The sequence below is a fragment of the Patella vulgata genome, chromosome 9 (genome assembly GCF_932274485.2).
Source record: "Patella vulgata chromosome 9, xgPatVulg1.2, whole genome shotgun sequence".
NCBI lineage: Eukaryota > Metazoa > Mollusca > Gastropoda > Patellidae > Patella > Patella vulgata.
In genome coordinates, this window is record NC_065887.2 from 14,392,030 (window position 1) to 14,419,043 (window position 27,014).

Sequence of the window (27,014 nt, forward strand, 5' to 3'; positions counted from 1 at the left end):
TGACGGTTAAAGATGTGTTTATTAACCATAACATCTCAAATGTCTTCGACAACTAAACCATGGAGACCTGTCACACACCGGGATTGCAGCAAAAGCCAATTCCTTCGCTTATCCTATCAGGGAACTTTTCTGTAAGAAAACAAAGCAAAAAGTTAGTATTAACCTTTGTGGGTTCACGTTATGAGAATCACATAGCAGGTATCAGGGGTCCCTATGGACCCCAGTTATAATTCAAAGTTTTTACGTACAGATATATTTGAATTAAAAGGCAGCGGTTTAGTTTTTATTTGCCTTCCTCTATTTGACAACTGAAAAACAACTAAATTATTTTACAAAAACATTTTAGTGACATTTGGAAAAGATTTAATAATTCTCACAAAATTGATACTTTGTGTACTATGTGATAAAGAGGTTAAAATGGCAATTCACGCTTGATACAAAAACCATTGAATATCTTGAATTCATCATTTAATTTTTGGTATTTGTAACATGCAGCTGCTAAAAGAGAGAATACTCTGGCATACGCAATATGGTATTAGGCAGCAAATACATTAGCAAAATCCCTACGTTGAGTTGTTTAAGTTAGGGGTCCGATTGGACCCCTTGTTATCTTCAAACGTTGGGCCTGATTTGCATGTAACAGAACTCTGCATGTGGGAAGCAGATGAATACCGAGTTCTTCACTACGTGTAAAAATGTATAGGAGACAAAGTCACTAAATTTCAAAAAGCAGTGCCCAGTAGTTATTACACAACACTATAAAACATGTGCATGGGGTCCACGGAGACCCCACGTGCACCGACAAGGGTTAAATGGCTGTTATGGCATATTTGTAAACATATACAATTAAATTTATTATGTGAAGTTTATACGGATTCCAAAATTATGCCCACCTAATTCGTTATTTCCGGATACATTCTATAACGTGCTAAAATGTCTAATTATGTCCAGCAATTTAGTTCTGGTTTCGCCAATCACTCATTATGTCTGGATATTCAATTTTGTACTTTAGTCTTTGGCAAGAGTCCATTGAATTTTGTCTCACGTCCATATATACCAGGATAATATTCGGTTTTAACTTCGTCGAACGTTAATGCCAGGAAGTTATGTTTTACCTTCGCCAAACAAGCTTTTCGCCAAACGAACTTCGTCGAACGTTAATGTGCCAGGAAGTTATGTTTTATCTTCGCCAAACAGACTTCGTCAAAAGTTAATGACATAAAGTTTGATCAACCAGCTATGAACTGAAATTTCGCTTTGTGTTTACCAAACCTTCATTTTTCTTTTCGCTAAATGTCTTCGCGTGTCCAGAAATTCAATTTTGTCTTATTAAAAACATATTTGTATTTAGAAATATATTTAAGTTCCGGAATACTCCTCTTTTGATCCGGAAATTGTATTTTGTATTCTCAAAAGTTCAGTTATTTCCGGAAACTTCAGGATAAATCTACATGTCCCCGAAAGGTTGTTATCTTTTCTTTTACCAAAACAAGTGGAATTTGTCACTGGTTTTATTCGTTAAGATCCATTTCCAAGAATTTGACCATGCCAGACACGTTAGAATATAGAATCCACAGGTACGTCCAGCTCTATGAAAAATGTTAGACATAGACGTTAGAAAATAAATTTAATTGTATTAATATTTGAGTGAAAGATTAAAGCGAGAATTTCAAACTTTCTAAGAAAGTCAAAACATAATTATTTCTATGTCTTTTGCTCAAAAGGTTATCAAATCACTATTATACGATCATGGGCATAATTTCCCACCCTTAAAAATCTATGACACAGGAAATAACAACACAATTACCTCCCCTGATTTGCTATTGACAACATGGGGCAGCCATTTTCCAACGTTGGAACTTGAAGTTAAAAATGATATTTTTGCCAATTTCTCAGCTGGCAATAGCGAATTATAGGATTAACAAGGTAGGACTGTTTATGGATACCATCTATTTTAAGGCTTTATTTTCATACATTTTAAAAATATAACTTGAAAATTTGCAATTTGCGCTTTAATATTATAATCACCATGGATAAATAGCCTGTCGTTGTGGATAAGCCATGTAGTGGATCAACAAATAGATACATTGCAGAATGAATTATGATATACATATTGTTCTAGATTTGAACGTTCTGCATTAACCATGCTGTGTGCTATGCCTGGGCATTGGCGTTTCCGCCCTGTCTTCCTCAATTTCCCAATTCCAGAGTTTCTTCTACGTGCGCATCAATGTGGACGTTAAATCCCATTGTACATTGTATAGCGAATGGTTCGCTTCATTATCCCGGTTGGCTCATTTCATTTCACTTCAATACACTATTAAATGGGGTTTAACAACTTACTTCTCTGGTCCAACCGGGGAAACGGCATAGCATATGCATTGTTCTATGATGACAGATATTTCCACAAATACAATGCTACGGCCTACTATTATTCTATTATTATTAATGGTTCGATCACTTCGTTTCCACAATCATCCAGCAGTCTTTCGTTGAATGATTGTATATGCCCGATTTTTATTTCAATTTCCTACTGTAACGGGTAACATTCCATAAAATACAGGGAACTAGGAGTTTTGTCGCATTTGAACGGCTTCACTCTAGTCCTTGACAGGCCCTCCGCCATACACCAATGACAAGGAGTAAGAAGGCTACTCGACCAACACCAGGCTCAAACCCGGAACCTTGTAGGTATTGAGACAGGGGCATTGGCTACTCGCCAAGCATTTTTGTATTATTTAAATTTTACATTAAAAAAAAAACCAACAAAAAAAACAAAAAAAACCAAAAAAACTCTCCATTTAAAGATATTCAGTGCTTTTGAGAGTAAGTGAAGGAAATTGTGGGTCTTTTCGGAGATGCATTATAGTAAGTGCACGAGGAAAGCATCACACATAAGCAATTATGTAAGAGATAAATATGCCTTTTGCCAGTCTATATCCTTGCTTCACGTGTTATATAAATTATCATTTAGGCATTTCGCCACTCCATATCAAGACCATAATCAACCCTCTAGATCATCGGATGGCTAAGATATTGAGCGGACTAGACAAAATATGTCATAGCGTTGTTAAACTGGACCCCATTTACGGACGCTGCTAAATAGAGGAATGAGAATCGAGACTTCTTTTTTTTTACAGTGTCAGTGTTACTTGTCAAAATTTCGAACATTCATAACTTCACTCAGAATAAAGAAATTTGGCTGAAATGTTCAATATATTTATTTGATCATCAATCTTTAAAGTATTTTAGCACGAAAGACCAGCCCTTCATCAACATCTTATATAATACGTCTTTAAACATTCAAATGCCCCACCCAGCACCAGCACCAGTAGCTTTAGATAACTCGTTTGTTCTGCAACCCATCTATGTCATTTCTTAATATTTGATGTCCTTAAAGGACTCTTTTTGTTATAACAAAACAACATAAAACATCAATATTTTATACAAACTTGGAATTACTTTTGATCAGAAATTGATATTAATTCATTCAACGAGGAATACATTAATGATTAGGTTGTAAGATATGAACGCCATTTTGATAAATATAATCTGTGCGTAGGAGAATATACGCAACTACCAGATTAATCGTCAAGCAATAACCTGGCCACTGAAATGAGTTCTATTTTTTTACTGAAAACAGTTTGTATTTATTCTTTTTTGACAAGAGATGATTAACACAATTACATCGCACGAACATTCCATAGTGCATGGGTACCTAAAACATATGTCCTCTATTTCCGAGCAATGTCTGAATCTAAAGACGGAACTTTATTTGTAAGACAGTAGTAGGGTTGGGGGATAAGGACCTTGACATCCATCTGCATTTGGAGATGCTAATTGTAGGCCGGTTGGGGAGGTTTGGGCATTTTCGGAGTCCACCGTGGCCGCTTTATATGAATTAATATTTTGGGGAATACTAACCCTATCATTTCCGAACCGGCCTACAATTAGGATCTCACATACTTTTCTAATGGAGATGGATATGCGCTATACAGTGTGGTATGATGGAAATTTTATCGGTACAGCGGCACACGGTCTACTCCATTACTAAAGATACACTGTCAAGAGGTATTTTACTTGTACACTAATGTGTATACGGAGCAACGGGGTTTCGTGTCGCCCAAACCACTCGACCATCCGTTCCATCTGTGACAAGGGTAAATCAGGCCGGAAAACCTTGAGGAACTCAAGATTAGTGCGTCTGCGCCTCACTTTGAGGCACACCACCTTCCCAACTCAATAGCAACTTACCCCCGCTTAAAGTAGTACTGTTTTGGTTCTCATCGCTTTCTGTTCCGGCTGGCACATCATCTCTTCGTACTCTCAATAAATCTGAAAAATTAAACTTGAATTATAAAAATCGTATACCACATCATCGCCGAGATCGGACACTAAGGCAATGATAATAATAGAACGACCCCGAGATCACTATTTAGAATAATCGTCACTACAGCACAATATGGTAATTTTCATCGCAAAGTTCCCCAGAAAAGCTATTCAACAAGATGAGATACGGAACTTGTGAGCAGAACCGGACTGGGGTCAGTTGGTGGGAGATTGATATCGGGAAGTCTCGGTAATCTGTGTTGACCTTCGTTAGATCTCGAGATTCTAGATTCATGTTCGTCTATATATGATGTCAATGGTGCTGCTGCTGAATGGCGTTTAACGACGGTTTCCAATATTTGATCAATAAGTGCTGCCAAAGCCCAGCTTAGGCATGGGCCTGAGGCCTCGCGGTTCATGGCAAAAAAAGAAAAAATTCAAATTCCAGATAAAAGTTTCACGGTAATCGATCTAGCGGCGCGAGGGCGGAGACTGAGCTATCCCTCAACCTTTTCTGTGAAGTTCCACTCGGTGATCGGTCTAGGCTTCTAGACTTGTATGCCATTGGGAACTGAATAGATTTCGTATGCGATCAGATATTATGTAATTATTCTTGTATTACAGACCGTTCATTTGTGTGTTACGCATGCGTCCCATTCAAAAGGGGCCCCGCGATTGTAGTCAGGCCCAGGGCCCCACTCCGGTTAAGCTGGACTTTTTTATACACGCCACACGTAGTTTGCGCGTATATCGTCGTCGTCAATGTTAGTCGACTATTATTTTCTTAACTCGATAGAGGTTAGGGTTTTTGATAATTTTGTTGCGAATCTGGTATGATGATTGTAGATATTACAAGGATGATCCCCATCGATTTTCAGCACTCTACGACATTTGTTTTAACCCTTTCATTCTCACAGGAAATGTTCTTGTTAACTCGATAGAGGCTATAGTCCGTAAAGGATATTTTGCAAAATTGGTATGAAGCAGTTTTCCATTATGAGAGCTCAAGGTTTTGAATGGACTTAAAGCATTGGGTTAATGAGAAGTCGATCCTATCGATTTCAACACTCTCTCGTTCCTGAGTTATCCCATTCTGTCTCAAACATTGTTATTGTGGTGGAGATTGCAGTTTATGACTGATTCTTTTCTATTTTGGTTTTAAGAGTTGGAGTCACGAGAGACACACTTCATGAATTACACAAACCCATATTGTTCTATGTAAGCATTGGGATCGGAAAGGGTGAACCCTGTTCATTTTCAACTATCTAGCAATTTCTTTTCCGGAGATATAATATGTGTCCAGAAAGTTGCTTTTGAGACAGCTGCTCTGTTGGCGTATTTCCATCCTTTTCGTAGCTGTCATTTTATTTTCACATTTGTGTCAAGAAATAAGAAAAGTTAAGGATTTAGGGAATTGGATATCAATTATGGACTTGGATGGACATGTAAATTACCTGCGATGGGGACAGTTTCTGTGACTACAGCCAAAAGACTTATTATCATAACCAGTGACAGTATCTTGTTCATGTTCTTAGGATGTTCTGCATATATCTGAAAAATGATAAAGAACATGTTCTTCATCAAAGATCTATTCTTAGTGGGGAATCCCAGATATATTTTAAAACAGGCTAATTATTCATCAAATTGTAACGGTTCTTTTATAGGCTCACCGACGTGTACACGAGACCTACTTTGTCAGTACCACCCAAACGACTACACAATGTTCCCTGAGGGGTCCCGCGCCCCGCACCTTTCACAAGTGCAAACGTCGGCCTGTTATAATACATTACTTGTAAAGAGTTTGCAACGTGGAAATAATAACACATATTTTTCTTTTCACTGACAAGGATTCGAGAACAAACTAGGTCTGTATTACTTATATCCCATTTTACCAATGGTATATACAAAATAGATCTATATATAAGCAATACATGAAACGATAGCTACGACTAATTGACGGAAATGTAATGAACGAAACTATTAATTCAGGTTTGCAATTATAATCTTATAAATACCCAAAGGCCCATGAACGTTTTTAAATATCCTAACTGAAACGATATTATCATTTGTGCAATTTAATAATCTCTAAATTGAAATTAAGAGTGTATGTATAAGAAAGAGATGAGTATTGTTAATTACAGATATCTGATTGTAATGGACAGATTAAAAGGTATCAAAACTCATATCCGCAAGCGCATAAAGGATTGTTTGGCTGTGCTTTAAGAAGTTAATAGCATTCATAACAAAATCGGAAGATATGCATGGATAAAAGAAACGGAAGTGACATTTTATACTGGTTTGATTTAATTTAAAGCGAACAAAATAATTTCAGTTCCTCTGTGTTCGATGGGTTTTTTTTCAGCAAAACTTACATGTAAAAGGCTGAAAGTCCCAAGGCAGACTCTTAAATTGATCTCCTTTTTCCTTTCAGTTAATTACATTAAGTTAAATATTTGGTTTGTGGGATTAAATCTTATCTTATAATCTAAATTAGTAGAATTAACAATGATCATATTTCAAAATATGAATCCAGATTTATCTCGACGCGACATATGTACAAATAATATATTATTTCAATTACAATGAAGGACAGTACGTTCGAATTACAAGTACATACTATTTGTAGCGAGTAAATGAAATTGTGTTTAACGTCCTACTCTTCTACAACGACTGGTTTGATGAAGACGGGCATACGCCATAGAGTGAGCTAAGAGGGAAATTGTTGCCCGGACAGCAGCGCTACGGCCTACATTTATATCTACATTTATTTCCCAAACGTTCATTTACATTCCCGCCATTGTGTACACGGTACGTCCTTATTTTTGTCCCGTCTGAATGAATAGAGATTTCATTGCAAGGTCCGCCGTCCTGCACCACTGACATGGGGAAACCAGACCAGGAAATCCCATGGAATTTCTCGGAGAACACTGGTCTACACTATCACACAAGGGATAAAATGAAAAGAAATGGGGTTTAACGTCCTACTGCTCTGCTGCGACTGAGCTAGTGATGCCGGGCATACTCCATTCAGTGTGCTATGAGGGAAATATTGCCCGGACAGCGGCACCATAATACGGCCTACTCTTATATCGAATTCCAATTGCCAAGAGATATTTTTCGTGCACGCCAATGTGTACACGGAACCTCGGGTTTTCGTCCCGTCCGAACGATTAGATAGCTGTACTTGTCTGGACCTCCTTCCTCATCCACTAACAAAGAGAAACCACGCCGGAAAATCACGATGCACTTTCTTGGCCAACACTGGGAGCGAACCACGACCGCCATACTAGCGAATCAGCGTCTTACTCACTTAGCCACCGTGGCTCCCGAGGGATAAACTACTGCAAATTTCAAAAGGTCTCGAAATTAAAATTAAAATATCTTACTGTAAATCCTAGCGGATATACAAAGTTCATTAAAGATGCACTGTGTAAGAGCTAAATCTTCCTATTGCTAAGGTATTATTTAGCCATTTAATAAAATAACAAGCCTATAATCAACTCTCAAAACCATCGGATTGAAACACACACAATCGCTATTTAATAATTTAAGTTAAAAATGGTGATTCCAGTCTCGATTGTCAAGTACCATTGCTGCGATAACAAACAATCTGTGCTATTCGAAGTAGGAGGGATATACCGGGGGTTTCTTCTCCCACCACTGAACAGCTCGAGTTAAGTAGTAGTTATTAGCACACTTTCCGAGGTGTATCGGTGAATACCGAGGAAAGGTGCTAATAAGTTACTTACATCACATTTCTATTGTGAAGCAAAATGTGAAAAATGGTATATGATATCGAGTCGTTTCAACCGAAAAGTGACAGATACTTTCTGCTCTTTCATTATTTATCCCTTTCTGAGCCTCACGTTACATTTCATGGTAGAATGATTTCGCAGTGGAGAGACGACCTGAGTAGTATTTACACGTGCGTCTTGCTATGATACTCTGAGCGTAAAACAATCACGTGTTTGTTTAGACCACATCGTCAAAACAACTTGTCTATGGCGTAGAGGACTGCGATATTATTAAATGTAGTGTAAAGGAAATGCGAAACGTGGTCATTCCTGGTGAAAGTATGCATCGGCGGATGGTTCTTCCGTTGAAATTTATTTGTAATAAAGTTTATGACTTTCTAGGCGTTTTTTTCATCCTGCTTATTTTCAATGCCTGTGAAGTGCCCAGCAAGAGAACTGCCTCTTCTATCATCACAATTAATTAAAATAATTATTCAATATTCTAATTGATATATTTTGCATATTAATATAAATCAAACCAAATTATGAAATAGATGCCAATTGATATGTATAATAATTTGTAATATGTTGTTATGTTAATTTAATGTCATTGTATATGTTTTTGAACTGCCATGTAGTTCCCCCCATTTTGTTTTGTTACTATGATTTTGACTAGTTGTTTCATGTACATTGTTTAGAGCCATCGTTATCAATTGCGATCTGGGTCGGACTAAACGTCCGCTACTTATTGCTTGATAGGTATCTAAAACGGTATGAAAGTATCCGTGTATCAGAAATGAACAGTACTCTTTCTGTACATTTCTGATACACGGTTACTTTTATGCATGTATTGCAATTAAACAGGACAGTTTTATCAAAGGTTGCCAGTGGCAACGAGTAGAAATGGGATGTAATTATAGTTAACAATCCAGCAGGCATTTAAGTTACGGTGTTTAGGCATTTGAGTTACGGTGTTTAGGCATTTAAGTTAAGGTGTTTATGTAGGTATCGTTTTATTTCATTGATTTTACACATAAACTCTTGCAAATGAAAAAGCCATTGAAAGTAATGTAATTTGGTAATAAACACCGAACACTCAAAAATTCCCAATCTCTTCTATTTATAGTATTTCTCCCCCCCCCCTCTCCCCGTCTCCATTTCTATGACGTTTTTAGCCATTGTGGTGTGGAATCTAATAGCCTGAAGTTACATATTCCGAATTGATTTGGTGAATATTAATGATTCATGTATTCAAGAATGCCAAAGTTTATTGGTTGTTTACGGTGATAAGTAGGGCATATAGACTATACTTGTAATTTAAATGTTCTGCACCAACTGGGCACACGGGCTTGTGCCATACAGTGAGCTATGTGGCCAATTTTACTTTTTTTTTACTTTTTAATTCTTTGTATTTTTCTTTTTGCTGTATTTAAAAAAAACAATAAAACGACATAGTACATAGTTCACATCACATTCACAGTGTGTAACATCATATCTTAGAATCTCATTAAAATTTCAAAACAATAATCATGAAAAAAAACATTGATTTATTATTGACAGCTATACCATTTTTATAATTCAGTTTTTAGTAGAAAAATTAAGAAACACAAAGAAACTAAAACGAAACCCAAAAACAAAAATAGCCAGAGGTATAAAAGGAATACCACCTAATTATCGTAATTAATTGTGACGTCGTAATTAAATGTGTCTGTGTAAACGACATAAGATTAATTATAATTATTTTGCCACCAACTCCTAGGACTTTTTTTTAATCAGCTTGTTTTGTTGGATACCTATTTTTTTATATTTTTTTTTATCAATTTTTCTATTATTGGAGCAAGGCACCTACTAGTACTTGGATATTAAACATTCCGAAGAACAATGCCATACAGGTGTTATTGAGTTCCATCTTAAATCTCTTACCTTTCTGTACTGACTGGGATAATGAAGACATGACTAATCTGATTGTTTTACGTGCACGCCAATTCGAACCACGCCGGAAAAATGCCGACGAACTTTGTCGGCCAACACCAGGATCGAACAAGAGACCGTTAGCGATCCAAATTCTTACTGAGTCAATGGGGCTATAAAAGGTGAAATGAGACCAATTGTTGATAGTGGAGTTACTTCGTTTCAAAAAGTGAAACCAGCAAAATCTATACTATACATAATCTAGGTGTTCGAGACTATTGGATTTAAAAAAAAATATTGTAAAGACCGCCATATGACCCTCGGTCACCATTGATTTCCCCGCAGATTTTAATGTTCGATCTACAACAGATGAAGCAAATGTGGCAACGCCTCGTTCAAAAGCACGTATGAGATTCACTATGGAAATCTTAATATTCAAATCGAACAGCATACAAATGAAATGAAATGGGGTTTAACGTCCTACTGTTCTGCTTCTAACCTGGGCTAATGAAGACGGGCATACGCCATACAGTGTGCTATGAGGGAAATTTTGCCCGGGCAGCGGCACTACGGCCTACTCTTATATCGAATTCCAACTGCCAAGGGATCTTTTACGTGCACGCCAATGTGTACACGGGACCTCGGTTTTTCGTTCCATCCGAACGACTAGACAGCTTTCCTTGTCAGCCCCTCCGTCCTGCATCACTGACAAGGGAGAACCACGAACAGCATACAAGAAAACTTGTAATTTCAATGCTCATTCGACAAAACTAGGTCATTTTTGGACTAAGATATGGTTCAATTTTATTTCAATAATTCTCTTGCGCGTAGGATTCTTTAGTAGTTGAAGGTTGGACAGGCGACCCTACTCCTTGTCACGTGCACACGGCAAATTGACACCACATCATTCGACTGAATGACCGACCGACATAATATTACAATAAAAGAAAAATTGATAAAAATCTATGTATCCATCAAAACAATCTGATTAGATAAAAACAAGTCCTAGGCGATGAGGCGAGAAAAATCGTGGGACTGAAATGCGACGTCACAATTAATTACGTATAAGAGCATCTGAAATGACAAAAACATTTCTTTCCTAATAAACAAAATAAATACTGGATCGAATGTAACTTGGAAAAACGGTGAAAACAACACTCAATTTGTTTGTTTAATAAGTTGTAAATTGTTTGTATTTCTGTTTAGTTGGAAATCTTAGGATTCAGAAAGCCCCATATCGGGTATTTTGTTTGCTTACGATGATTATAAAGATTTAACTTGTAAGCCGATTTCTTCTTGTATTTACCTTTATCATCACAGCCTGGTCGTCAAATTGTACTCAATGGATAATCCTTTTCCCTGTTATCAGCGCTACAAAGCCGTCGGTTCAAGATCTTGATATATCCAGCAAAAATACGCCGAGCATACAAACATCAAATCCGTACTTGATCTGGACAATTCAAAATGTCCACTGCTCCCTTATTAAAGTAAACCCTTTATTGTTCTCTGGCAACTTTTGTTTTGTAAATAATTAGGTGTAAATTATTAATCAGCCGCGAGCTATCAAAAACTATTATACATGCTGGTCCACGTAAAACTGTTTTTTTTAATAAAATGAGAATAGTTATACATGATAAATCTGTTTGTCGACATCTGGTGCATGATTAACATTAATATTCAACACGGGTCTTAAATACACCAAAAGTCAATTCTGTGACAAAGGTCGGATTTACTCAAATATCGTCAACATCTAGATAAATCCAAATAAACTACGTACATATTGTATTCTATGTTTAATTTTTTCCAGTATTTTCACGTATATTATCAATAACTCCTACACATTTTCAAAATCCTTTTGAAGATTGTTTAATATGTACCCAGTAGAACAATTTTGTAATGTTACTTTAGCTTAAGCGGTTAACGAAGAAAAAATGTTTTCTTCAAATATAAGAAGCCGCCTACAAGATGGATTTGTTAATAACAGCAGTTTAACAAGGACGGTATCTTAAGCTGGGTTTTTATACCTCTTAGGCCAGAAAGAGATTCCACACGCAATATGAATGTTTTCGAATGCACAATGAACGGGATGAGGACGAGTTAAAAACTGACACCGGATCTTGGAATGTTTGTAAATCGCAAATTTTATTCGATCTGAGCTTGATATAAACTCACTGTGAACTGGGTACAGACGAGATGAACCAACTAGGATCGTATTATAGACATTATTGACACATTTTAGATCGACCAGTTTTACGATTTTCTAGGACGGGGTAGGGCGTGTTTTACAAACATGTTTGAACTTGTTTAGTGTGAAGGGGGCTTAATGGATGTTAGTCTGAGCAACGATATGTATTCTATAACAAAACCAAGCTTGGGTAAATGAGTCTTGTTGGATATATTCTTGTCTTTGCCAGTTTCATAAAGTGATATAGGAGTTATCGTCCTACTGTTATGCACCAACCTGCTTAGACACGTAGTATGCTTTGAAGGAAACTAAACAATGTGTGGATAGCTTCACCAAGAACTGAAGATCGCCACCTTGCGGGAACAATGATTGAAATAGCATCAGCTACCGCAGCACTACGAACTGAGATGTCATTCTCGGACCACCATACTGTTTTTTTATATTAGAATGGAATCTTTCTTAGTTGACAATTCCAGACTCCTTCGTTCTTGTGTGGTCAAAAACTTCTTGCAATTGAACAATGCCACATAGATGGAATGATTAGCATTGTCACAATACCTACTATAAAGTTTGATACTTTAGTACTGCAGAATGTTTTCGTTGTTGGCAGATCCCTTGACAGTTGGCATTCGATATAAGAGTAGGCCGTAGCGCCGCTGTCCGGGCAAAATTTCCCTCATAGCACACTGTATGGCGTATGCCCGTCTTTATTAGCCCAGGTTAGGAGTAGGACGTTAAACCCATTTCATTTCATTTCATTTCGTTGTTGGTTTTGCTGCTATATGCTCACTGGACTACATTTATATCCGGATCATCGCGTTAATCATTAGTATAAAAGAAATTGGCGTTCTAATTTATGACGTCAACTGACAGACTATAGCCATTCAGGAGACAATCACTCTCTAGACCGGCGGTCGCAATATTTATATCACGGTTTTGGTAAATCATTAACTGTGTTGTGTTTGATTATGTGTGAAGTCCGGATCATAAAAGGCCAGTCACTGTATAGCGGAGTGGGAACTTACGGCTTATAGCCCAATATAATATTGGTTTCTAACTCATAAACACGTATTGTTACATAGTAAAAAAGAGAGGCCAAAGAAATAGATATTACATTCATTAATTGAAAAGATTCCACATTTAACAAAATACATAGACTGTCTAGTATTACCATTTCCTTTTTGTTTACTAAGAAACATCATTCCCCTCCTTGTGATCATCAAACTAAACGGAATGTAATGACAGTGACGCAGTATATTTCTTTCTGACTCAATTAGGAAATAACCGCAGCTAAGCTGCAAGGAAATGTGGATGTCCATCTCTATATAACGAAGTTTGTTCTTTGGTTGGTCAGTCTCCAAATTAGGCATGCCTACAATGCATAATTCTGTCATAATGCAAATAATGAAATAAATAATGATATGCTTATCCGAGAAAACAGAGGTATAAATAAAACCAGTGGGTGGGGTGCTAATAAATAATACATAAATCGGGTGTTGGGATGCCCTAGTTGATCTAGAATATAGATGGTCGGTCACCTCCGGTGTAAGCGTATGTGGCTTGGAGATAGGGGCGCCTTCTAAACCTCCTTATACCCCACAAGAAAGTGGCTTGCGCTTGCGCTAAACATAATAAAATAAGACAAAATGTCTGCGATGGAAGCAGACGTTGTACACTAATAAAAGAAGGGATTTTAGAAGGTCAGAATGTTCTGTTTTCAGACGTTCGCTGCTCTGGCTAGAGCGAGTTGAAGGAGTCTAAAATCCTGCCCGTATGTTTCTGATATCATAAATCGGACGTAAAATACAACTAACTCACACACAGATAAGAATATGTTGTCACCGGTTGACATAACTTGTGGAAGATGTCTAGCCTCGTTCTTCGAGTCCCTTGTTACAAATGGCGCTGAAACGCATTATGGTACACGAATTGGTACTCGATTCGTGTACCAATGGTAAAATGTTTAATTTGTCTTAAATTTTGGATACCAGAAGCCCATTTGTTCCTGGTAAGATCACAACATCAATATTGATTTAAATTGACAAATAATTCGCGTTTTCAATGTCGAAGACTTTGGATGCTTTTGACTTAGAGACTTAGCTACTTTAACACTAAAATAATCGGCGAATTCAATGTGCCATTAAAATCCCTAATATCTTAAGGCTTCGGTTCAAATTTTAAAAACATAGTAGATATGACACCAAACAATGATTCATTAAAATCTCATGACAAAATTAGCCATTACTTTACTAGATTCATGGTGCTGATCGCAAGAATAATTTGGGGAATTTGAAATTGTTTTGTATTGCGCGTTATCAAGACATCTCACTAAAATCTAGAATGAATCACATCTCACTAAAATCTAGATTCATTCACCGCCAACACTAACAGCTGTTACTCGAGTTGGCAATAATACAAACACAAGTACAGATCGATTCGTTCATCGTTTTTTTTAAACGTATAAAATGTGTAATAATGTGTACCAAAAGCATTGGCTCTTTCAGACCTTCAATTTGAAGTTGTTCTTGCACGCATCTTTCTTTTAAATTGATTAAAGCTAGAATTGCATTATTTTCTAAGAAAGTCAAAACATAATCATTCTAGCACTTATAATACATTCACATAAAAAGATGAAATAATTTCAACTCGACGACGCTATTTGGAAATTGTATTATTTCTTTTCACCGGAAAACTAAGTTTATGTCTCGATTGTCAAGATCCGTGGTTAAACAGATAAGGATAATGATGCTTGTTGGGTGAGTCTTTTCAAACGTGTACACGTGACATAACACATTGAATATCAAACGTTGGATTTAAAAAGAAAATTAAAGATTTGCCAATTTCGCAATTGACACAAATGAAGTATAGGATTTAGGATTATTCTTTAACTAGATATGACTGCGTGAATAGATGCCACGTATTTTAAGGCTATTTTAAACATATATATGACTACGCGAATTTTATTGAACACTAATAGGGTTTGGGTGTATGGTAATTCTACATGGTAAAAATATAAATAGCTGTAAGGTTATTTTCGAGCTAAATGATTAAATTATTAATTAAATAAATAAATAAGAAAGTGCAATGAATTAAAATCGTCGCTATTTCTGTTTTTTTTTCTATTAACTCAAGACAGTAATAGGATATGTTGTCGTTATCGGTAGACTCTTTAATCTGTAAAACCGGGCTTATGTCGTCTTACGACGAGGAATAACTAATTTTAGCTGATCTATCTGAATGTTCAGTCTGGTTAATCGCGGACATGGACCCCATTTTGTTATTACCCGATCTGTAAGTTAAATAGCGCTAAATTTAGAAAGAAAAACACATTTTATTAACCTCTCACAACTACGACAATAGTTATCCAGACAAACCAGTTTTATCCGATTGTAAGCGACATAAAGTGGTTTCCAATACGTTTTTCGTTCATGGCGACTGGATAAACGAAATTCAAATAATCGAATAATCGCTAAATCTAACCCTACAGCGAATTCCAAGTGTTAAAGGGACAATAACACTCTTGCTGGCTTGACAGCTCCAGAAAATAAATAATAGCCTTATTCTAAGTATTAGATGTTTATGTGTCCTACCTGTTGTGTAAATTATCCATTACATCCTATTTTACTTGTTCAGAGGGTTCGAAAATATTTTTAAATCCAAGTCACATTTGAAAAGGTTTACGTTAGGCTTTTCAAATCATTTAGTTGAATTCTTCCAATTTTTAAATTAGGTGTGTTAAGATGAAATTGTATCATCAATTAATTGGAATATTTTAAAATAGTACAATTTGTTGACTAGAATAAAGCTTGGGACATATTATTCAGTTACAACAAGAGTGGTATTGAGCCTTTAAGGATCTGTTAAGGTGTACGCCAACGAGTTCACGGGTCCTCTGAAAATCCCCGGGGGAGATTCTCGGCTAACACCACGATAGAAGTGTGGTACTGTGGCCGGTATGTACCTGGATAGATGTGGAGAACAGTTTATGCTATCTAGCAATAAATATGTCCCGTTGTGTTTAAATCCACATACACATCAAAGAGACAGAAGTTATTGGTTATAAAAAATATATAATATGCACTTTCACTGGAAAGGGGGAATAACTCTTTATCTATAGGTGTCACTCCACTAAATATTTATGTTATTGGTAAATTCTTTCTCCACTGTTATCCACATTTTGCATCCCCGATTTTGATTATCTTCTGTCCCGGACAGTACGAACATGATTTAATTTTCATTTTGGAGTATATTAATGATCTTGCGGCGTTAGGATCTGGAGGTGACCATACCTCCGTTTAGAAAACTTCATATTAAATCCCATTTCCACCATAAGTTTATTAGATATATACTGGCCGGATTTCATAGTTTTAGAATGGACGTCAATTGAAAGCAACTGTAGTGTATTTCTTTAATGAAATTTACATTCGTTAATATCCTTTTAGACCATGAATTTGACACTTTTAGGGCGAAGAATTTATTAACAATAAACTGTGAATAGCAACAAAAATATTACATATGGAGACAAAATGATCATTAATGCATGAATGCAAAACACTGGGTATTTTTCTTAGATTAAGTTTACAGTTAGCTTTTTACACAAATCTGAATCATTTTATCGTTAGTTTATATTCTAAAATCTAGAATAAATATAATTTAACGTGTTGGCTATTCTGACTGGTTTATTTGTACTTCGTGATGTGAAGACATGACATTTTTTATTTACAGTAAAATTCTTGGTGTTTAACGTCCTAATTTTTCTGCACCAACCGAGCTATTAAACACGTGCAAACACAACATGTCGTGTGTGATGGGATAAAATTTGTCAGCACATCTGCGGTGTTTCTGGCCAATCGTCATCAAATTCCAACACTTAAAGGGTCTTTTTCGTGCACGCAAACCTGTAAACACAGATCCTTAGTTGTTCGACTCTAAATTCGTGTCACAATTTCAGTAAAGTTAATCTAACCCAACTCCTTCTCCTTACATTATGTATTTAGTGAATGAATTAAATTATTTATCACAGATTTAAAATATTGAATGGATAGTTAAATTTTATTTGTTATTACTTTAAATTGTGTCGTTTTCTTAAATTTTTTATTTTGGTCGGAATCGTCCGGTCCCAATTCCATTTTTGATCAATTCCGCCATTACACACTATAACGTCAACGCCTCTTCCATCTTGAAGAATTCCAAGACATTTCCCGCTAAATTTATGAAGAATTGTTCGATCCTGAAATATAAATACATGATTGAGGTGTAATCGACAAGTATTATTAATCAAGCAGTCCTTATATTACATGGAGTGTTTGTGTCTCAACTAATTGGTTACGCGAGAGCTTGTTCATTTTATTCTGATTTTTTAAGTAGATTGGGGCATTTGTCATCTAAGCTTCAACTACAGGGATACTTGCGAACTAAACTTATTAAAACCTTTAAAAAGTTTTATGGCCGTCATATTGACTTGATTGGTAAATATAACATGTCTCTCTCGGCTATTATTCTAGATATATTTAATTGACGCGTATACTAGCTCCCTGATAATGTCTGTCTACTACATTGTTAACACTGTTCATCACGTGCATTTTGCATACCGATAGTCCATTGGCCAATCACGCTATTTTACCGAGATTTCGCCTAATACTTTGGATGCAGCTATGGCCGGTGAGGCGCCAGGCAGGGTAAGCTTACTCTTCCGGACACCTGTTACCACTGTTTGTCGTGTAGTTTGTCCATATGCTGATTACACTATTTTGCCTTATTACACTATTTTGCCTATACCTTTTTTTAGGACTGCGAATTTTGTCTAATGGTTTGGATTGTTCGTACGTGGTTTTATTTTATTAGTTGTCATCACTGTTTTTCAGATCCACGTCTTTGGAGAGATAAATTATACTTCGTAATAACATCCCGTATTTATAAAAACTTTTAAAAAAATAAATCAGTATTATACTAATACTCTATTATAATGTCTGACAAGTATCGAGATAACTGAAGTAAATAAAGTAAAGGGACGTACAATATTGTATGGAAATAGGACGGATTATGGAAATAGCCACATCAAAAAATAAACAGCTAATGAATGGATTGACATCCTTCTTCGACATAATATTATCCCACACCATTGAGTTCACCGATGTCGATATAGTGAAATTCTTTGGGTTACACTTTCATATAAATAACCTATACATATTATTACACATATGTGTTTTTTAGCACAAACCCCGCCATCCATATTTGTGCTAAAGCACACATACGTATAATAATATTATGGCCTTGATTAACTATTCTCCATTGCCAGAATATTACTTATGGTATGAGTTCATTTAAAACTCAAATTCAATTGTTTATGAAATATTGTTACAATTGTAGCCGCTAGAGGGTGTTTGGGATGAGCTACACCTCTACAAGCGTTTTATTGCATTTACGAAACAGGTGTATTCATTTCAGGGAAACATTCCTCCGAATAAGGCGTCAATTTTACAACGTATCTTGCGTTACAAAAGTGTTTGTGAACTCCAATTTAAGTGGGGTTTTGTTTGTAATACATGTATATGGAGTTAATTGCATTAGTAACACAGGTATAACTTATTTTAGAGTGTTTACCCATAACGAATATATGTCTTTCAGAATATTATCAGGTATAATAATCTTAGGAATATTTCATAATGCCTCAAGTGTATATTATTTTAGCTTGTATACACTTAAAGACGTGTAAATGTTCCAAAATATTACTAAGTATCTTAATTATATCTTAATTAATTATTAAGGTGCATAAATGAATAAACTATATTTTTCAGCTAAGTTGTAAGGATATGTGTATTGATTTTTCCTCACAATTTATATTCATTGTAAATTGATACAGATAGTCTAATTGCCCAACAGTAGCTGAATTTGAATCAGTCTAATGGATATTTGTCAATTTAATGTCGTTGTAAAATGGCGCGAACTAGCCGAGGGTCTATATGTAATCGGGGTCGGGTTAACCGCCGTATACTAATTATCACAGAGACCTATAGCCAATTTCAAGTTTTTTGAACTCACACCCACGTTGGTGTAATAATTAAAATGTAAGCGTAATTTACAAAACATCCTTGAGGGGTAATGCTTAATCTACACCCACGGGTGTAACTTTACACTGTCTGAGTGCATCAGGCAGGTTACACTACTGGAGGTGACAACTAACATCTAAATTGGTGTGATGTTCTACACTAGTTGGGTGTTATCAGATTACACCACTAAAGGCTAGGAGTTACCCATATTTAGGTGGCAACTAGTTTCCACGCGAATTGGTGCAAACTACCTTATTATTTTTATCAGTGTAGTGTTCCAAACTAAAAACTCGAAAGAAGGAAATAAAAGTTGGTCATCTAGCTGCGTAGAGCAAATTGTAGAGAGTCAGCGAACGATGACCAGAGTAAACAACCCTCCTCCAACAAGAAGAGCGTAGAATAAGATTGAACCGTTGGAAAACACAATGGATTAATAGAAATACCTTTCTGTAAATCCAGCCTTCGTTATTAAATTCAGCGCATGGTGTAACCACCAACATCCGGTCACCATCGACATTTAAACATCCCTCGTCTCGTCTGATCTGGTTTTCTTTCGTTAAAGTAAAATGCTGAAATAAGAAAAAGAAATCTAATCAGTTTTGTTTAAGTGAGACCTTTGTTGAAGCCTTACCCTGGACCTACGACTTAACCCACGACTTGTTGGGCTCCATGCACAACAACGCCCAAGCCTTTACGGGGGGGGGGGGGTGCGCAAAGAGACAGTTGAGGCAAAGTTCAAGGTCAAGGGGGCAAAGGCACAAGCTTCAACTAGGGTAAAGGGGGGGGGGTCACATTTCCCCTCCCCTCGCACCCCCACTGACCTTGTGATCCCAGAATGGTGCCAATACGTTAGGTTACGAGGGAGATTGACCGTCGTCCCACTACATCTGGCACCAACCATTCTATTAATCAACCTTCTCTAGATCGGAGCAAGGAAGGCAAGCAGCACCCGCTTGTCCTCACCCCTGCAGTACTAAATTTGTGGGTTTTTTTGTATTTGTATTACGTGCCCTCAAGAGCAAAGTCATTGGTTTGAAGTGAAAATGGCCCTGAATTGTCGCAAATCGTACGATTTTCACTTGACCATTACGACACGAGTTGGTGCGGAAATAGCGTCGGCGAGCTGTATACTCCAATACATTAGACATTTCCATAACACGGCATTCCACCCTATTATACGTTTCCTTAAAGATACATTATGTAAGATATGGATAAAGAGCTGACAGTTCTCGCCAAATAGTTAAAATAAATAAACAATGAAGAGTGAATATGTTGAGAATTTCAGTCAAACTACTTCATTCTGAGCCAAGTTACACTGTTAGAAATAAATGTTAATTTATCGTAAGAATGTGGTAAAATATTTACGTAGTTGTATGTTATTTTACAAATGTATATTTTATTACACCAAACCTGAGTGATAGTACAAATAGTCGTAAAAACATATTATACAGGTGATTTTACCGTGAAATAATTTATTTTTACATACGTAACGTCAAAATACAATAATGTTTAGTGTATTCAAACTATAGGAAGATGTACCGTAGCCCAAATTGGTTGTCGTAAAATGTTGAAATCACAGAAATGTTTTATTCAATAGTAATGAAAGCAAACCTTGAAATATTTTTGTTAACATTTCTCAACACACAACCAATTAACAGTGACCGTTGAAGTCCACAACCAAATAGCAAATGGTGTTACGACAACCACCAGGTAAACTGTCAGAAAAGTATGTAAAATTACAGTAGTACAAAGGTTTTTTTGTACCTCAATTATCGGTATATTTTACAACATATACTACTTTTACCAAGTCTAATGTATTTTTACCGAGTTTTAAGTATGTTTATCGAGTTTCATGTCTTTTTGACAATAAGTGGCGATGGAATCAAGGACATATTCAAAATCCTGTAAAAATACATATAATGTAATAAAATTGAACTGAAAGTAACGCAGCAAGCGTGTTACTTTACAGATTTAACGTTTGTTCACATTATTATGTAACGTTTGTTCACATTATTTTAGGTAAGAAATATAAGTAAAATTACAGCAGTTAAAGAATTTGTTTTTACCTTAAAATATTGAACGGAAAATAACATAGCCAGCATGTCAGTTTACAGACTTACGTTTATTTACATTATTTTGTAAATTTACCTATTCGGTAAATTTACTTATTCGGTAAATTTACTATCTCTTATTGTATTTTAGTATTCCATAGAAACGAAACATTCCTAATAAGTATCTTCTTATGGTATTCATTTCAATTTATTAACCATAATATGGACAATCACATCTGGTAAATTTAGTATATTGCATGTCATGTATATCTAGTTTCCATTATTTATAAGATCTATAAAGTGTATTGATATTTAGCGTACGTTAATCAGTTTGTAAGTATTTTCTTAAATGCATAAAAAAAAAATGTTTTGACTTTCTGGCCGTAGGTTGTATTATCTCGTTTTCAAGTTCACTTGAAGACGGTAAATTAAACCGATTGACCAGTGTTAGTTGGGCCGGACTGTCTGTAAAGCAGGGTTATAATGCCTGCAAATAGTAGTACCGCCAGCTTACATCTGAAAGCCTGGAACCATGCTCTCGTCTACCAAACAGGATTATCGATATTCAATATATATTGAAGTGATATTAATACGAAATATTTTACACCGGGGCTATTGCTCGAATCTTGCATGTAAAATTACCAATATTAGTATTTTTAACAAAAATGTAAATTAACAGTGTGATGTATTTTTACAAGAAATGTAAATTAACATTGTGATGTATTTTTACAAGAAATGTAAATTAACAGATATGTCCTTCTACAGTAAATTGTTAAATAACTAATGGTGTAATTTTACCTATGATTTAGGGGCAACTTTTGCTGCCCGTAATTTTAGGGTAAAATAACCAAAATATTTCTAACAGTGTAGGGTTGATTGGGGAATAGCGGGGTTTCATTTGTCATTGCCAGCGTTGTTACGATAGTAAACAAAGTCCCGATTATCCATTTTTTAATTAAATCAGTAACTGCCAATCGTTTTTAAATCCGTTGAAATTCAAAAGCATCTGATGGTCTTGTCATGTTAATAAATGTCTATAACTAATAATGTATATAACATTTAAGACCTAAATAAAGACCTGCAATAGGCAAATTCAGTTCTTGAATAATGCATCTTTAACACGGTATTAAACCCAATTAGACCTTTTACTTACAAGATATTCCACCCAATTAGGCATTTCCTTAACACAGTAATAAACCCAATTTGACATTTCCTACACGATGTTCAACCCAGTTAGACATTGCTTAGCACCTTATTCAACCCAATAAGACATATCCTTAACACAATATTTAACTTAATTAGAAATTTCCTTATAAAGTAATGGTGTACATACCTGAATTAAAATCTGTTTGCTACAGTTGTCTATATAAACAGATTTACCATAATTCGCCCAATGAACTGGAGTTTCAATACACTTGTGTGGATAGGCCACATTGCTTATCTAATATTGGGTAAAAAGAGGACACAAAATGAAAAGGTAAATTACAAAAACAACAACTAGAAAGGAATCTCTCCGGATGTCATTGTTTCATATAAAAGAGTGTTTGCCTTTTTTTAAATTGTATTATTTTACAAACTTACCTGTCCTGATGCCAGCCAATCGAATGGAAGATATATATCCGGAAAAGCGTTGTCAAGGTACCATTTAAAAGATTTACATTGCAACTTGTTACGCAATACTTTTCGATCAAACAAATCAGTAATTGTTGCAGTCTTCTGAAGAGAAAGACGATTTATTCAATAGAGCAATAGTTTAACTATTGGGTTTGTTTCAAATAATTATATATTATTTTTCTTTAATATTGTAATCAAAGGTTTGGTAGAGTATAGATTCAAGACACTAACCGAATCCCCTGACCTCATGTAGAGCGTTTATTTATAGCAATTCTCGATCTCACCCCCTTTCGCATAGCAATTGTTCGTCTAGAATCGACGAATTTCCATGCAGGGATTTAGGACATTTTAATGAATTTGGTGGATAATCATGATTTTGGTGAATTCATGATTTTGAGACGAAATGATCAGGAAGAAAACAGACGTTCGCTTTAAATGGTCAGACTCTTTCAATATTATTATCCGGTGATTACATGTTAGTCTCATTGTGGCTATAAAGATCACATAATTAATGTTCAAAACAATGATAAAGCGTAAAGAAATGTCACGAATTTAACACTGAAGTCAATACTAGGCTGAATCCAAATCAATAAAGAGTTATATCCCTTGAATCGAGACGCCTGCTTTTGAGTTTAATTCAAAGGGAGGCAACTGCCTTGCAATTCAACAAACCTGAGTATTGAAGATACGATTGTAATAGAAATATTTGTAGTCATCCATCCAAACTTCAGCAATACGCACACAGTTGTGTTTGATGACCTCAAATGCATTGTCGTCGTCGCCGTAACCATACGGCGCAGTCTGTCGGAATAAATGACCAACTCGTGAACACGGGATTATTTCAATATGGCCACCACACATCCAAACCTGAACAGATTAATGTTGATTTTTAACCCATATCGGTATTTAGGATATATGCAAAAAAAAGATGTGAAGGCCATACTAGAAAATCTTAAAGACTAACAAAAGACACAGATATCTTTAACTGCCCGTCCCCGACGGTAATTTAAAATCATCAAACTAAAGTGTTAAAAAATAAAAGATTAGAAAATTGTATACCTTAAATGATAATTCTACGTTTTCACACCCCCATATCTTCAACTGACGGTCATACTGACCAAGATGTTTAAAAGTATCGACCGACATAGCAAAACAACATCCGAGATGAGTCGGTGATCTGCATAATGGACAAAATTTTAATTTTAAATTCAAATTACAGAATAAATAGAAATGAAATGAAATGATAGAAAATGGCGTTTAACGCCCTACTGTTCTTCTGCGACTAGACCAATGAAGACGATAGAATAAACAGAGACGAAGGTTTCGTTACGGCACCCGTGAGGACGGCCAACTCTTATTGTCGTGTAAATTTCAATGAACAGTAGAATGTTAAACCCCATTTCATATCAATTCAGTCCACATTACAACTCGCGCTTATGACACCATATCACGTAAAAACACTATTTTCCGTTTGAAGGGCACATGGCGACCCAGTGGGTAAGTTCCGAATGTACTCTGCATTGGCCGAGAAAGTTCATCGGGATTTTCCGACGTGGTTTCCCCTTGTCAGTGGTGCCGAACGGAGGTCCTGACAAGCACAGCTGTCTAGTCCTTCGGATGAGACGAAAAACCGACGTCCCGTGTATATATTGGAATGCACGTAAAAGATCCCCTGGCAGTTGGAATTCGATATAAGAGTAGGCGATAGTGCCGCTGCCCGGGCAAAATTTCCCTCATAGCACGCGTATGCACGTCTTCATTCGCCCAGTATAGGAGCAGAACAGTAGGACGTTAAACCCCATTTCATTTCATTTCCGAATGTACTGGCACGATGGCAAAGAACAGCATTCGGATGAGAAATGTGGCTGTCTGCATTAGCTCAGTTAATGATGTGTTATGTAAGCTTTAGATGATAAAGAGCTGGTCGTTGTTGCTATAATAGTTCCAAAATGTCGTAGCAACAATATTTGACAACCAAGGCTAAATCTGGCTTATCCATTTGATCGTTAAATGCTTAAATCTCGCTGGGGTTTAAATCCATTTAAATCATAGGTTATTGTATTTTAACAAAGTGTTACAGCATTGAGCAATGCTTCAGTTTAGTATAATAAAAAACAGTTTTAATGCTCTGCTTTACACGCATATACCAGTATACTATACAGACTACAACAAACATTCATTCTCAAATAAGGGTTGGTATTAAGTGTTATAGAACCTGATTGGCTTTAAAATGTCGAATTCCACGTTTTTATCTTTTCTCTGTGGAAGCCATGTGTAGTACAGGTCTAAGTCAAAACCTCCAATATTTTGGTCCTTGGCAGATATAGCCTGATACGAGAAATCATCTTGGTCAATGCTGTCTGTGGCTGGTACTGCAAGGATCTTTGGATTGCTTTGGATTCTTTGAAGCAGCGGTTCCAACCATCCTGAAAGTGGACAACAAAGGTATCCCAATCTGCTTAACACCAGATGCCAATATCCTTTCATTTTCTGGTTCAATTTTATATATTGGAAAAATAATATGAAACGAAATTGTAAAAAGATTTCGAATTCGATTGTGAATACTTAAATAAGGATTGGTGTATACATGTATGATTCATTATATAATTTATATAGTTTTTCATCAAGGAACAGACTACATGTTAATTATATGATACAGTTACGGTCACATCTTATCTGGGAAAACGATATTCTTTTGAAACCAATATTTATCAAATATTATCATCTTCTTATAATCCCAAAATTCAAAGTAAATAAATGGGACAGAACATCATGTTAACACAATCAATACTACGGTCATTTTGGAACTAACACAATTTTCTAAGTCTTTTCAGATGTATACAGTTTTGTCAATTTCGATTACCATTCCACACTTACTTTCTGGCATCTCCACGTGGGAATCAAGAAAGACAACTGCATCACCAGTCACGTGTTTCAAGCCTTCCATGCGGGCTACCATCAAACCGGATCGTTTTTTCAATCGTACTAGCATAACATTTTTGAATCTTGAAACGTATTCTTCTAGTTGTTGGTGTAATCCACCTAGAAAGTATAAAATGTCACTATGCTTTAAAACCGTTTCTTGTATTCTCTGTTTTATTGTTTTCCATATATACCACGTTTGCTGGCAATGTTTGTGTAATTGATGTGTTTTGTCCGCAGGTATGTCTTATATGTTTTAGGTGTGTGTAGTGCGGTTTTCCTGCGAATACTATTGTAGTCGCTATCAATATGGATAGACTATATACTTTTCATTTGTAAGTCCCCACTTTATCATAACCTGATAACAAATGTACCGTTTGGGAAGTATTTACTATACATATTTAATCGAAGTTATGCCAATGATTTAATTTTAATTACTGACGGGTGACAGGCCTCTATTGATATTGTAAGTCATTGCCAAGAGAATGTTATATTTTTACTGGCTTGAATGACCAGATCATGTCACGTCAATAACTGACGTGCCATGAGATGTCCATCATCATTTAATCTCTGCTCCCCGGCTTTAACAGATCAAATTAGTACATTTTGGCGATAACTAGTATTTCCAATATTGGGGATACTCTTCGCGAGGATGGGGCTAAAAACAATATATACACCAGCCAATCAGACGCTTACAGAACACGCTTAATACGAAAACAACAGCTACAATCTAAATACTACCGGAGAAGAGAATAGGACCAGGATGATCGAAACTTGGTGGATTTCGACAGTGGGACAAATCGATACATCGGTGAAATCCATAAAATAAGAATTGGTTTTATTTTGGATTTTTTCTTTTCGTTTTTGACAGCATGATAGTATTAATACTCCTTCTCACCAATTGTAGAAGCATCATCCACCAGTATGATCTCTTTTAACAAGTCTCTTGGTACTGTTCGTAAAATACTGTGAAGGGAGCGTAGTAATACACTCCATGCCTCGTTATGAAATATGATAACCACCCCGGCAGTTGGTAGATGTTTATAGTTATATTCAACTTCCAAACATCTATCAATTGAAATATAAAAAAGAGCAATGCTTCATGTGACTGTTTAATAGTTAATGTTACTGATATTGTAAACAGCTTCCATTATACCGTCACCAGAATATAGTTCGGATATTTAGTTTGGGAAACATTTATCAAAAGATAAAGTTTCTT

At 35.9% G+C, this 27,014-nt stretch overlaps 1 protein-coding gene and 1 long non-coding RNA gene across 2 annotated transcripts; both read right to left on the reverse strand.

The window, feature by feature from the left end:
- Positions 1-5,872, reverse strand: LOC126831936 (uncharacterized). Its single transcript, XR_007684436.2, has 3 exons — positions 5,784-5,872; positions 4,255-4,335; positions 1-129 (listed from the first exon to the last, which is right to left on the reverse strand). It is a non-coding gene; the product is annotated as an uncharacterized LOC126831936 (long non-coding RNA).
- A 13,031-nt stretch (positions 5,873-18,903) lies between these two features.
- Positions 18,904-26,811, reverse strand: LOC126832678 (polypeptide N-acetylgalactosaminyltransferase 5; the record flags this gene model as incomplete). The annotated part of the gene is made up of 7 exons (XM_056103268.1): positions 18,904-18,909; positions 19,652-19,777; positions 22,593-22,700; positions 22,841-22,975; positions 23,633-23,740; positions 23,933-24,050; positions 26,684-26,811. Coding segments are annotated over 7 exons (729 nt in total), but the record flags the coding sequence as incomplete, so codon positions are not given.
- Positions 26,812-27,014: the final 203 nt, after the last annotated feature.